Source organism: Apus apus, chromosome 19 (assembly GCF_020740795.1).
Source record: "Apus apus isolate bApuApu2 chromosome 19, bApuApu2.pri.cur, whole genome shotgun sequence".
NCBI classification, from domain to species: Eukaryota; Metazoa; Chordata; class Aves; order Apodiformes; family Apodidae; genus Apus; species Apus apus.
This window is the reverse complement of record NC_067300.1, coordinates 9,657,602-9,671,549: the sequence shown is the minus strand read 5'-3', so window position 1 is coordinate 9,671,549 and position 13,948 is coordinate 9,657,602. Positions and strand designations below refer to the sequence as shown.

Sequence of the window (13,948 nt, the reverse complement as noted above, 5' to 3'; positions counted from 1 at the left end):
AGTGGACCTTAAGTGGTAAAAACCTCCACAGGCTGCTCACAAGAGGAGTCTGGGAGGCTCTTTTAGAGCACTAAACTTCCTTGAGATACCAAAATGGCCAGAGCAGTGTTTGCTACTCACTACCAACCAGTGACATGGGCCATAGCTGCTCAGTGACGCTGCGTAGCAAAGGAGCTGAATGTGGCAATGTGTCTTTGCTCTGCCTCGAGGCCTTTACAAAGTGTTTTTTCCACTACTGGTTTAGAGCAGGTTGCAAACCCCTCAGAGCGGCCAGGGCAGCTGGATGTTTATAAACTGTAGCCAAGAGTAGTTACAAGTTTCACTTTCTGCAAATGAGAGGCAGGGTCAGAGTGCTGCTGTCCTGATCCACGGGCCAGGATTCTGGAGAACAACTTCAAAAAAAACTCCAAACAACCGTGGATAAAACCAAACATCAGTAACTGAAGTTTATTTTAAGGAAGTACTCAAAAATAATTGTACTGAAAACATCCACGCATTTGACAACAGGTAAATGGACAACTCTTCCCTCTTACAAGTTTTAAGTAAAAGTGGAAACTGACAAATAAGATTTAATAGAAACATGTAAAATAATTTAAAAAAACCCTTATATACATAAAGCTGTTATTTAGTCTTACAAAAATGTCACAGTACGGAGCAGGCCCTGCTGCCAGCCCTTTGCTAGTGGTGGCAAATACCTTTTTAGAAAAGGCTTGTAAAATTGTGAGGTAGAAGCCTTCAAAGGTGGTAACTGATGGTGGAAATACACATCTAGGAGCAAAAGCAGCATCAAGTTCTGGGACACCAACCACAGGAATGTTTTTCACTGGAAATGGACAACAAGGCCCGGAACCCAACCCTGCCCCTGGGCTGCCACCACCTCCTGCCCACACAACTCAACCTGCACGACCTTATGAGGTTCAGTCCTGTCACCTCTGGGCTTCACAGAGAAACTCCTCCCGAGCAGGACCGCGGCACCACGGGAACGCCCGCCCGCCCACCGGGGAAGCGCACGAGGCCTGACAGGGGAGCCTAGGAAAAGCAGCAGAAGTTTGGAGTAATAGATTAATGTCTTCAATTAGCAGAGACATTCACCTTTGTGGTTTTTCTTAAAATCTGGATTTTAAAGAATAAAAAAGTTTAAAAAAACCACACAGAATCTGTTCAAACAAGGTAGCTACTGCTGGAGTAACCACAGTATGATCACCTCACCTTCAGAAGCCCCTCCTGTGCCTCTGAGAGGGCAAGCACGTGGCTCTGATAGGCTACCAGTGAGCTAAGAGCTATTGAAATCACAAAACCAGAATTCCTGTAGTAGAATATTACCTGGGTTTTTGTTAAATTCAGAGCATCATGGAAAGACAGCAGGCTTGAGCTTTGGGTTAGAAACAGTGAATCTGAAGAAGAGCTGCTGACAAGGTCATCTAGGGCATCCACTTGTCTCTTCAGGCTGTGCAGGGTGCCTTCTGTCTGCTGCTTTCTTCTGAGCAATACTTCCACTTGCTTGGACAAGCTCTGCTGGAGCTGGGCCTAAACACAGCAGGAGTTCCATTTACATCCAGTTAGTGTCAGTTTCAAGACTGTATTTAAGAAGTCTGATGACCTTAAAGTCAAGCCATAAGGGAAGTGATGTTGAAGTCTCAAACCCTAAGCAAATGGCAGAGGGTTTGGGAATTATTTTTAAATAGTTCACCTCCTCCCAAGCAGAAATCAGCTCAATTTTATGGCCTTAATCATATAATAAACTGTTTGAAGAGCGCAACAGCTATGTGCTGACTAGACTTGGCCAGCACCTACACTTAAAGTGACCATGAAGTGTAATTCATCACACTGCTAATGTACCACAGGATGATGTACATGAGGGAGCCTTGCTGGAATACTTAAAAATCCAATTAACTATTAAAATTAGCAGCTGTGAGGCTTTCTTCTACTGTCCCCACCCAAAAACACTGTAGCTCGTTATTCTGTGCAGAGCGGACATGCCAGAGCTGGGGAAGGTTCCCCGTGCTCCTGGGCTGTGTTGGATTTGTTGTTACATTATTTTTAGAAGGGACCCCAGGGACAGGTGAGTGGGGCTGGGACAGATGTGCCACCTTCAGCCGGTCTTCGTGGTGCTGCAGTTTCTCCCGCAGAGCCTCCCGGCGCCACTGCTCATCCTGGGGGAACAAAAGCACCATCAGGAAGTGTCACAGCTACAGGTGCCAGCACCACCATGAGCAGCAGCCATGGTCTGAAAAGATTTACCATTAAGAAGACTTCAGAAAAATCCAACTTTTCTTCCAATGAGAGGAGTCTCTTGCCAGCAGCAGCAAACGGAGCAGCCTCCTCTGAGTTATCAGAGTCACACTGCAGCCCAGCCTCTGCTTCAGACTGTGCTTCCACATCTTCCAGCAGTTCCAAAGATGCGCTGGGACATTTGAACCCCATCCTGATTTCATCTTCAACCTCCAGTTTAAGCAACGTTGCTGCGTTCTCTATTTCCCTTTGTCTCTTTTCCAGGTCTTGTTGAGTTTTAACCTGCACCATAGAACAATATCACCACTTTTCTGTCACAAGTGCACCGTCAATCCAGAGTGATATTCCTATATTATTTCTTATGGGCTTATTTCTGAAATGCTTCCGTTTTGACTATTGCAACCAGGAGTCACAAAACCTCTGATCAGATGCAGCCCTAATTCTGACATTAATTTCCCCCTTCAATGCTAACAGAAGCAACTGAAGTTACCAAAACACAATGTGTATGTTAAACTTGCTCATACTCTGGTCCTGCAGTCTTTCTTGAACACTTTCTAGCTGCTAATAACATTCTTCTCTGAAGGACTCTACTTTTAAAGGACTTCGAGACAATTTATGAAGGATGTATGAAAGGACTAGGAGTCAGAGAACATGGAATCACCTTTTCAGTTAAAGTAAGAATCAAAAGAAGAAAACACTGGCCCAGGTTGGCACTAACAAGTTGAGTAGCTTTGAACAACAATAACATTTAGTGATTTGCATAAATTATGACTCTAGTTATGCCAAACCTTAACATACACAGGAGCCAGAGCCCTCACTCCTGACTGAGCACTGCTTGAGCTGAGCTGACAGCAAATGTTGTGGTGCATTTGCTACGGATCTTGGGAGCACCCAAATCTAACTGCTCTTAACCAACAGCCTCTAGCTGGGGACTAGCCCCCTCAACCCACTCCCAGAGATGATGGTCCTTTTTCTGGGCATCACTTCACTGGGCAAGGGTTTGGTCCATCTGAACTGACCTCCGCAGTGCCTGTACTTCTCCCCAGGTGTTGGGAAGGCCCAGCTGTGCCTCCCTGCACCAGGAGTGAATCCTGCCCCAGAGCACAGCAGCGGCACCGGGACCTCTGCGCGTGCCTGCCTGGAGCTGCCTTCTTCGTTTTTAAACCTGGATTACTGAGCTGCCTGATCCTACTGCTTGTTACCAAAGCTCAACTTCTCCCAGACTGGGGATAACTGCACAGCCATTTAAAGTGGGTCTATTTCTAACTGTGATCCAGCAGACAGGAGGAGATTCAAAACTAAGACAGTGTAAACTTGTCTGGAAGATGTTGCTTTCCCTCAAACCTGCCTGTGTTTGGCACTCAGGTGTACCTGGCTTTGGAGATCCACGTAGTCCTGCTGGATCTGGCCAAGGTCCTTCGTAAGGAACTTGGCTTGTTCATGGTTATTCTGTGCTTCTTGTTCTGCAGATGCTGTGTCACTCTGCAAGCAGTTATTTTCATGCTTTTGTTCCTAGGAAAATGCAGGATTGCCTTTTACTGGGAGCATCCACTGCAGAAACATGGATCAAAAGAACCCACAACACAATTCCTTCAAGGTAGAAGGCAGAAACAGCATTAAATAGGAGTAACTAGAGCTGTTCTGCAGCACAGTCTAGAAATACCAGAGCTTGGTTGCCTCAGGTTCTGTCTAGTCATGAAATCAATGCATTGCTTCACTCCTCCTGCTCTATCCCTCTGCTGTTTAAATATCCCAAATCCTCAAACATTCTCCCCTCAGCCAGGACTTACCTGCCATTTTCTTTCAAGCTGCATCCTTTGTGCTTTCATTGCTTCTTTCAGACTCAAGATTTTTTTTTCTGCTTTTTTCCTCTCTGATGCAATCTGATCTTGGAGATGGTTTAGCTCAGACTTGGAGACTTCCAGTTCTTTTTGAAGAGACTCTATTTCTCTATTTTTCTGTTGCAATTGTAATTCTTTCTCTGAGAGCTGATGTTCTGTAATTAACATTTTTAAAACAACTCTGATTAGCAGAAATGTAAGTATCTTGGCATCTTTCATACATATTAATCTGCTGAGCAATAGTCTGCAAACACACTGACAGGAGGGGAGAGGGGAGAGAACACCAGGGGGCTCTAGAATTTCAGCTCTTTCAGCAAACCAATTTAAGGATAGAGAATCCATCCAGGTGCTGCATTGGAAACAAAGTGAGATGAACAGAAACATTGGTTGGTTTCACTAGAACCCAGAGATGGTAACTATTTGTGCAATGAATCTTACTGCTTTTTCTGACTGATTCTTCAAGTGATTCATATCGGGACTCCTCCTGTTCCAGCTTCCCAAGGTTTTCTTCTGCCAGCCTTACTTTTGCTACTGCCTGCTCCAGTTTCTTTTGTTGCTCTGAGAGTTCCTTTTCCCATAGTATTTTCTGATCCTTCACTTTAACACTATATTCCTCCAGTTTTTTTCCTTCATGATCTGAATTTTGCTTCAAGTGCTGAAGAATCTGACAAAGAAAAAAAACAAAACCATTTCAACATTTGACTGCTACCAGCTCAGTGAGAACAAACACCATCACCAAGGGACATCAGAGAAATTAAAGCAGCATAAACTGGAAAGAACTATAGCCTGATCCTCACAACTGATAAAGTTTATCAATTTTTCTTGCCTCTCCTTTTCAGTACAGCTCCATCGGTTGTACTTCTGGTTAACACTTTGCTGAAACTGCTCAGCCCATCTAATTACATTTTGCTACAGGAATACATTATTAAGGCCTTATTTTCATGCAGAGCTGATGGGTTTTGCACAGAAACACCACAGAATAGAAGAACAAAACCTAGCTGCCCATAGTGATCCACTCAACATCAAAAGGAAACTTCAGCATAAAAAAGCCCTGGATTTCTTTCTGCTTAGTTTTGGAATTATGGAATGCAGCTGGAGTTAAGTTTTGGTTCGTTTCACTGAGCCCCACTATGTCATTCCAGGGGCTCTGCACAGCACACTGACAGGGCCCTCCTGCTCTTGGGGTCACTGCTGATGCTACCAGTTGTTACCAGTTCAGTCTCAGAGGACCCTGCCAAGGAGATGCAGCCCTTCCTTGTCACACAGCACTTTTCACCACAATATAACTGAATGGTGAAGCTTTTTGTTTACTGCTGCTCCTCTGAATACCAGGTGTCATGTTTCTTAAAGCACCGGTGTTTTGTTTGCAAACTTGCACCACAGCGTTTTGGCCTGGAGCCCTGTTAGAGGTCCCAGGCAGGTGGGAGGCTCCTTACTGCTTCTTGTTTGGCCAGTTCTGCTTCCTTCTCCTTGATCTCTCTCTGGAGCTGCTGCAGTTGGTTCTCCCTCTTTTTCCGTCTCTCTTGGCAATCCTTACGTTTCCTTAAATACTCCAGGATATCTTCTTTCAGGGTTGCCTGCTCTCTAAGCAGCTCATCCTGATGTCTTGTATTATTTTTCAAATCCTGCCACATAAAACATACAATCAAGTCACATAACCAGGGAGGAAGGGTCACCTCCCTGGCTGGAGGGTTTGCATTGGAAAGAACAAGCCCCATTGCCCTGATCACACTGAAGATTGCCCCTAACCCAGCCTTGAGGAAACTAACAACATAGGAACCAACAGATAAAAAGCTGCAAGATGCTGCTTTGTACTTCTTTAATTAAACAAGCCCCAAACTAACCTGTTCCACCAGCTGGAGCTGTTGCCTGGAATAATTTAATTCTGTCTTCAGTGTTTCTAATTCTTCTTTTTTTTCTAGAAAAATATTTGGTGACAAAGATTTTCAGTCAGCAATTTGAAATACCTCTACAAACTAATAATCTCTTCTCATAAATGAATTAACAACAGAAAAAAAGTTTCTAAAATTTCTATCTTTAGATACTTAAGAACATTGGATATTTAATATCACTCAGTACAGTTACAGTGTCTTTTAACACCATTTCCCTTACCATATATTACAGCTTAAAATGAAAAATTAATCTTTACCTTGAAGATCCTTCTGTACAACAACAATATCTCCATGTAGTGATTTTTTTTGTTTGTTCAGTAGATCTACCTCCTGCTGCAGGTTTCTAACATCCAGTTCCATTTTTTCTACGTTGGACAAGGCAGTTCTGCTGGTGTCTTCAGTAGCACTTAAGTCTCTGTAAGATGTGAACACATATTCCTGGTTTGTTGGATGTACTTGGTGAGGACTCTAAAAACCAGCTGCATTTCATACAGGTTCTCTCAGCTCAAGGGGATGCCATGAGAGCAAGACAGCTGTCCTGTGCCCAGACTCAGCACCTTGCTTTTCTCAACACTTCTCACTGCATTGCCATGATGTAACGAATGCTGTTGCATTAATCAAATGAATTGCTGAATATTTTCTGTCAGTCCCTGTAGACAGGCTTAAAATAAAACCTCCACAGGGTATAAGAAACAGCATATTCTGTATAACTGGGCAGCTCAATGTTATAGTTCTGTTTTTAATTATGATAAACAGACTCTAAAGGCACTTCCCAATGCTTCTGATCTTTGCAGAAAAAAGCTTATTCCCCCCCACCTTCTGGTTTGTGACAACTTCTTTTCCAAACTCTGACAATCTTCTTCAAGCTTTTCCTTTTCTTTACTCAAAGCCTCAATGTCATTTTGCAGAGTGTGCAGCTGAGAAACCAGATGCTCGTTCTCCTGCCGGTCTCTCTCAAGAAGTTGTTCCTGCCAGTCCACTTCCCCTTGCTGACTCTGAAATACTCTCTGAATATTCTCCAGTTTCAACTTCTCCTACAAAAGAAGGCATCGCGAACAACACAATCATAGGGTCAAGGAGTAGAACAAGTTATTAACATCCTCAGATGGGACTCTGCTACCCAGACCTTAACAGAACCCCAAAACATGCAGATCTCTTCTTCCAGTGACTATATCAGCTACAGAAGATTTACTTACTTCTAGAATTGCAACCTGAGCCTTTTCTAGCTCATTGACTTTGTGGTCATGTTGTAGTTTCAGACCTTGAAGTTCATTATTTTCAAGCTCCAGCATTTCCAGAACATGTTTCAGTTCTAGTAAGATAAAAGAAACAGAAGGTTACTAGGAGCACATCAAATCAAAAAGGCACCAAGGAAATGTTGTATCATCCCCTTAAAAACTCTTCATTGTTCTCAACTGCTGTGTCAGACACAGCAGGTATTATATCTGCTGCTGTTCTAGCAGCAAGTTGCAGGTCCCTAGGTCTCCTGCTCTTCCTACTCCCTAGGAAGTCAGTCTGGAACAGAGTATCGGACTGAAAAACAATAAAAGAAAATCTTTCAGAAAAAGCACAACAGTTGCAAACTGCTGCTGCTTGTCCTGCCCACAGTATGACAGGATGTAACTGCCTGGAAGGAGATTCCTCCATTTCCTCACACATCCTGATGTTAAATTCTTCTTTCTGTGAATGCAGCACAATCAGCTCATGCCTGCTGAGCACACAGGGCTCCAGCTGAACTGAACTGATCGGTCCTGACACCGGATTTGCTCACGAGTCTCAGGCACAAACAACTCCCCTCCCAAAGCCAAAGCAGCAGGAGGTGCTGCCTGAGCCTGAGCCCAGGGCACCTCTCAGCTGTGCAGACAAGAATCCCTGCCAGCTCCTTGTAGCCCTTCAGGGGAGTAAGAAAGGAGTGAGGAGCAGAAGGCTGCAGCAATGTGCAGTGAAGAGCTTTGAGTGCATTTCTTTCCAATCCACACAAAATACCATCTAGTCCATCCAGGGACGTACCTGTTTTATGCCTGGTAATTTGCCCAAGTATTCCTTGAAGATTTTCTTCCTCTTTTCCAATATCCTTCTTTATGAATGAAAGCTGTGCTCTTTTCTCATTAATCTGGACATCCAGTTCTTTCCTCTCAACATTAAGCTCTTCCAGAAGTCTTTTTATTTCCTGTGGAAACGTATCAGTGTTACAAGGAATGCCATTATTTGCCATTTTAAATAAAGTTTTCCTTTAAATAAAAGTTCTAAATATTTATAAAAGAAAAAGAGTCTGGTAACAATATTCTGGTCAATTTACTTCCAGAGTTTGCAGTTACAGTTAGTGATGTAAACAAACAAAAAATATATAATATTTAGCCTAAAGTCCTGCTTGTTGACAATTTAACCTTCCAAAGATTTTGATCTACAAGTCTGACCTTAACACCATCATTCATAGGTAGGCCTTAAAGCAGCAAGTCAGACAAGAAGCCCCACAATAAAACCCCACAAAATATAATTAACCTTGATGTTGTGTTTTTATTTCAGAAAGTACAGAATCCTTTCTGAGCAAATGGGATGGAGGCAGACAGCTGACTCATGCCAGCTTTGTTGTGTTTAACACACACTGATCAGGCTGATCTGCCTTAGCAGCTGCTGCTCTCAGCAACAGCAAGTCATGCAGAGACCTGTATGGAATATCATTTAGCTCTCAAGGGGCCAATTCTGCAAGTGTTACTGGAACCAGGGAGTTCTACTTCTGTGTGTCTCTGCACCAAGATCTTGGTCACATAAACCTGCAAATTTGCCTGTTCTGTTTTTCAGCAGGTTTGGGGAGGTGGCAGCAAAACTGATTTTGTGGAAACTTTATGGGGTGGTTTTGATACTTCTTGCTGCTGTCCAGAAATACAATTAATTGAAAACTCATTTGGAAAAGTTACCCTTATTTGGCGTAGTTTTTCGTTTGCTTCAGCCTCTCCATCTCGAAGTGCTTCTTTGAGGTCACCTCTCTTTTGAGAAATACAGTCCTGAAGGACACGGAGCTCCTCCTTTCTTCGGGTTAACTGCTCCTCCAGAAACAAGAGCTCCTGTTGCTGAGCAGTGACCTACAGTGCAGAAGTTTAACAGAAGAAACACCCAAAGGCTGTTACATTTCCAGCTGCACACCTGCAGGGCACTGTGCCCTGCCAGAGGTTCCTCTGACCCAGGGAAGGCACCAGGATCCCCTCAGAGCAATGAGCTTAATTTGCAAAGCCTGGACAATAAAGCTAATCCTGAAGCCTAAGCGTTGAGCACTGCAGGCCTGCACCTCAGAGATTTAAGTCTGTTATTCTGAAATGCAGGAAGAATTGTCAGAGAGCTCTGCAGCAACATTTATTATGCAGAAACATCAGCAGGACTGGCATCATGCCTACTAAGACACAAAACAAGAATTCCAATTACCAACACTGAACTAAAGAAGTGAATCCTTCAGACAAGCCAGTTCAGAACTTCAGACTCTTCTCAGCTTTCAGTTACATCAAAACCAACAAAACTGATAGCCCAGAGTTAGTAAGATAAGCCTTACCTGATCTTTTAATCTTTCCAGTTCAGTTTTCTTGCCTTGAAGCAGCTTTTCAGCTTCTCCAAGGATTTGGAGGTGATGTTCTTCATTACCTTCTGCAACTTTAATATCTCCTTGAAGCTTCTGAAGACTGACAGTGAGGACAGAAACACGACTCAGAATTAAGAGCACCTTAGGCAGTGACTAACTGAAAAAGGACATCTTATCTAATACAGTTATGGTAAATTAAAAACACCTACCTTTCCGTTAGCATTTCTATCTTCTGGTTTAATGACTGGAACTCGGAGTCTCTTGCAGCCACCATTTTGTTAATTTCCTTCAGAATTCCTTCCTGCTCCCTCTTGCGCTGTTCTAAATCCCTCGTATCTGCCTGTAACAACCTAAAGAAGCATTTGTGCCTTTTCATATTAACATTTTACCAGCTCTCCCTCTCCAAAAGCAGTATCTTGGTATTTACAAGAATATTGTTGTTCTCCTCGCCCCCCTATTGACACAAACGCAGAAGGTTGTACCTCAGTTGCTGATCTGCCTTCACAAGTTTCATGGCCATTTCCCGAGCCCTTCGCTCCAGCTCCTTTGCCTCCATCTCAGCCCGGGACAGATGCTGCTTGACATGGTTGTACTTCTGAACAGTGTCTTTAGTCTGGAGCAAAAGTTGAAGATTATTGAGACAATACATTCCCACCTTACACTTCCCACATCCAAGGCCTGCAGGCTAGCTGACTAAAGATGATTCTCCCTTTCTATACCACAAAGCAGAACCTTTTCTCCTCTCTTGTTCAGAGCAGAAAAGCTTCCTCCCCTTTGGCCAGCACTGCCACCATTTTCTTTCAGCACAGGTCATCCCATGACTTAATTTCAAATGAAAGCATTTTAAGGGGTCTTGAGATTATCCAAGTGAAAACAGAGAAAAATTCTCTGCTTAAAACAATCTGAAGGCAACACACAGATCCTTTGCTTACCTTCCCCCGTGTGCTCTCAAGTTCCACCTCAGCTTCTGCAAGCAGCCGGTCTGCTTCTCTGAGCTCCGCCCGGCGCTTCAGAAGGGTCTGCTCTAAACATTCCATTTCATCTGCAAGATCTTTCTGATGTTTAAGAGACTTCTCTAACTGCAATTCTGCAGCAAGGTTGTCAGTGTACCCTTCAATAAAGTCCCTAAAAGGTCAAGAAGAAAGACATGAAATTGAAATACAAAATGCCAGGAACTCAGAGTCTGCTGAAGTTCTGGTCCATTTACATTAACTATAAATGAGCCAAAAGAGACTTCTATTGGAAAAGAAGTGCAGGTATTTTCACATCCTTACTTGAACTGCTCTCTAGTGCAACATTCTTACCTGCGCTTGTTACGTTTTTGAGCTGCTCTTTGTAGCTCTGTTAATTCATGTTCCAACTCTTCTCTTTCCTGCAGAAGTTCTTCAATGTTTTGATGCAGTTTTTCCACTTCTTTTTTGCATTTATGCTCAGCTTCCTCTGCCCATTTTTCTTTGTATTTCCGAGACTTTAAATAATACACAGTGTCCTCCAGCCTTGAGACTTCACTCTCCTATATACAGGAAATAAACACCAAAATCAAGACCTGTTTTCTATTTCAGCCCTCCCGAGGCCCAGGAGCAGCTACAGAGAGCAAAGCCCAGAGCTAGCACTGCAGGCAGAGCATTCTTATCAGCAAGCTCTCTCACATCCACAATATTCCTAGCAGAAGCTTTAGGGTTTTTTTTGAGAAAGTGGACTAATCTAATCTGTGAAAATGAGGGTTTGGTTTGTGCTTTTTGCTTTTGAGAAAGCCTGTGTTAAAAGATGCTCCCAGCCCATTCTCAGGTGCTATGGTTCCACCTGCAGCTCACAGCTCTCTTACCAAATCATGATGTTCAGGCACGTTGCAGTGCAGCACTCCCAGAGGAATGAGAGGGACTGTGAAGTGTGGAGGAAGAGGGCCACAAACAACCTGGGCTCCCACAGGGGGTGGGCCATAGATGACAGATCCAGGAGCAACTGAATCTCCACTAGCTGCTGCAGGAGGAGGGCCATAAACCACTGTTCCCTGAGGAACAGGGGCACCATCTGGAAGCACAGTGTAAATAACTGTGCCAGGTGGCGGCACAAAAGGAGGCTCTTTGGGAACACGAGTTTCTTCACTCCCTTCACTATCTTCTTTAGCTTTTCCATCTTGACCAAAAGAAAGAAAAAGTTATTTTTCATCAGTTTCCAAGTAAAAGATTCTTCTTCCAGTGTACATTTTGACATAATCTATATGAAGTACAAAAATGTGAAAAACACTGCTAAAACGGAATAATGACTTCAACAGCAATAAACATTTATATTTCATTCATCCACATAAAAAAAACCCAACCCACTCTGAATTCCAAGCAAGTCCATCTTTAGTATGTTCCAAAACACTCTGAGACCATAAGACTGACTCACCTTTACCAGAATTTGTTTTGTACAACCTATTTCTGACTGGTGAGTAAACCCAACGTCCTCCTGGGTTGGGCAAGCCTTCCCTCCTGCACTGCCTGTCCTGCCCACACCCTCTTCTGCCTGGGGATGTGCCAGAACACAGTAAACAAACTCCAGAATCTTTGGTGCTGTGGGAAGCAGGAGTTGAAGCCTAAAGAAAAAAGACCACGTGTTAACCTAGACATAACAAATAATGTATAAGAAGTTATTTGTTGTAGACATTCTATAACTGAATTTTCAGGAACAGGCTACTTTGCTTTCCCTTATTTCCAAGCATGATGGTGCTTTAAAGAGAGTTCTAAATATATTTTCACAGTATTGCTCTTAAATTCAAACAAATGCTGTTTTGCAAGAAATGTTTGTCTGCCGTGTCTTCTTTTAAACCTTTACCTGCATGAATTTACAGTGCTATATTTTGAATAGTTGTCTCCAAGTCTTAAGTGTACTAGGTTCCTGTTACTACACAGTAAAGGCTTTATCAGAGAACATTTGTGTTTGTTTCAGTATTTCTCTTAGATGCCAGCAAATATTTTTTCTTAAGTTCCTCTCAGCCCTAGCAAGTTTATACAGGACTTTTCCATATCAAATGGCTTTCCACATAATAGGACTTTTATCTCTGACCTGTGATGATGGGATGTAATACCAGTATCCTCTTCTTTTCAGTGGATCTGCTAAACTGGTGATGTAATCACTCTGGCAGGAAAGCACATTTCTGAGTGCTGCAATTTCATCTAGTAAGTTGTCAATTTCATCTTTGTTATCTGTAAATTAATCACAGTTTTAAAGGCACGTAAGGCAAATAATTAAGTCATAAATACTGCATTCAGCTTTAATTAAAGTAACAGTTTAAAGCTTCTTCCTCATTATTATCTTGTTAATCTGAAACAACAACAAAATATACTTGCCAGGGGAAAAGACCCAAACATTATTCTACAGTGAAGCAGATAAACACGGGGCCTTGCAAGTCTGCCATCTTAAGACTGTAGAAACACAAGTTCATGTACAGGTAACTGATGCTCATTTTTCCTTATATGTAGGTCCTGACAATGTTCTGGAGCAGTATAAACTGAATGCATGACACAATTGGTGCTTTCTAAATAGTTGTAGAAGTGTTGTTAATACCAACTGATCAAAACTAACACACTCTCATTCTGATTTCCAAACTGAGGCAAAATGTGACTGGAATCCCAAAGATCAGATGGCAGGAACTTTGAAGTGCCAGAGCCCCTGTGGGTCCTTAGCCATCCATGTCCTCTGTTCTTCATATTTAAAACAGCAGAGACCACAGAGTTCATCTCTGCACTGTTGTACTGTCTGCATCCTATAGATACAGGGGATCCACTGAAGCAGTGATTTAAGCACTGAATAGATCCTGTATAGGAACGGTAAAGAAAAGTATCCTAAAGAGTTTATTTTCCTAGAATATACTTCCAGAGCTCTGAACAGCTTCTCAAATGAAACAAGAGAAATACGGAGGAGAAAGTGAAGTCCTATGGATCCATGCTTATCTGCAACAAAAGAGACATTACCTGTCCCCATATTATCCAGCAACCCCCTTAAACGCTCAATTTCTGCTTTTTGTTGCTCCATAACTTCATTTAATTTATCAATTTCCAACTTCTGAGTGCTTGATGCAACAGTCTTCTCACCAGCTTTCCCCATTTCATGCTGAAACTATTTAAAATACAAGTTTGAAACAAACAAAAAAAGCACTTCAGTTTAGATTGTGTTAAAGCTGTTTTGAACAAGCCCATCCCTCTCTGCACAGCTGCTCATTCAGCAAAGCACACAGGCCACTTGGATGCAACAAACTTGTTCTTCCCATCTCCTCATGTGACCCAACTGAAGGCATTCCAGTGAACAGTTCATAGTTTTCCCTAAAACTCAGCTACCCCAGTCAGCAAGGTTTTCATTTTGTTCTTTGGCAGATATCAGGGAGGGAAAAATATTGTGACTTGGGAAACCATGAGGTAAAAGGGTGGGAC

At 42.7% G+C, this 13,948-nt stretch overlaps 1 protein-coding gene across 4 annotated transcripts in view; it reads right to left on the bottom strand.

Annotated features, from left to right (window-relative positions):
- Positions 1–421: 421 nt before the first annotated feature.
- The window catches only part of CNTRL (centriolin), a 32,333-nt gene continuing 18,806 nt past the window's right edge, over positions 422–13,948 (bottom strand). For all 4 annotated transcript variants that reach the window (XM_051636210.1, XM_051636213.1, XM_051636211.1 and 1 more), the window contains 23 exons: positions 13,493–13,637; positions 12,585–12,724; positions 11,928–12,114; positions 11,362–11,672; positions 10,841–11,049; positions 10,469–10,661; positions 10,019–10,149; positions 9,746–9,886; positions 9,510–9,636; positions 8,884–9,048; positions 7,976–8,135; positions 7,162–7,277; positions 6,782–6,999; positions 6,223–6,380; positions 5,918–5,991; positions 5,510–5,698; positions 4,512–4,737; positions 4,023–4,228; positions 3,604–3,744; positions 2,242–2,514; positions 2,091–2,153; positions 1,324–1,527; positions 422–1,029 (listed from right to left, as the gene is read on the bottom strand). In XM_051636210.1, coding sequence (XP_051492170.1) covers positions 940–1,029; positions 1,324–1,527; positions 2,091–2,153; positions 2,242–2,514; positions 3,604–3,744; positions 4,023–4,228; positions 4,512–4,737; positions 5,510–5,698; positions 5,918–5,991; positions 6,223–6,380; positions 6,782–6,999; positions 7,162–7,277; positions 7,976–8,135; positions 8,884–9,048; positions 9,510–9,636; positions 9,746–9,886; positions 10,019–10,149; positions 10,469–10,661; positions 10,841–11,049; positions 11,362–11,672; positions 11,928–12,114; positions 12,585–12,724; positions 13,493–13,637 — 3,867 coding nt within the window. In that variant the 3' untranslated portion in view covers positions 422–939. The remainder of the gene's footprint in view (positions 1,030–1,323; positions 1,528–2,090; positions 2,154–2,241; positions 2,515–3,603; positions 3,745–4,022; positions 4,229–4,511; positions 4,738–5,509; positions 5,699–5,917; positions 5,992–6,222; positions 6,381–6,781; positions 7,000–7,161; positions 7,278–7,975; positions 8,136–8,883; positions 9,049–9,509; positions 9,637–9,745; positions 9,887–10,018; positions 10,150–10,468; positions 10,662–10,840; positions 11,050–11,361; positions 11,673–11,927; positions 12,115–12,584; positions 12,725–13,492; positions 13,638–13,948) is intronic.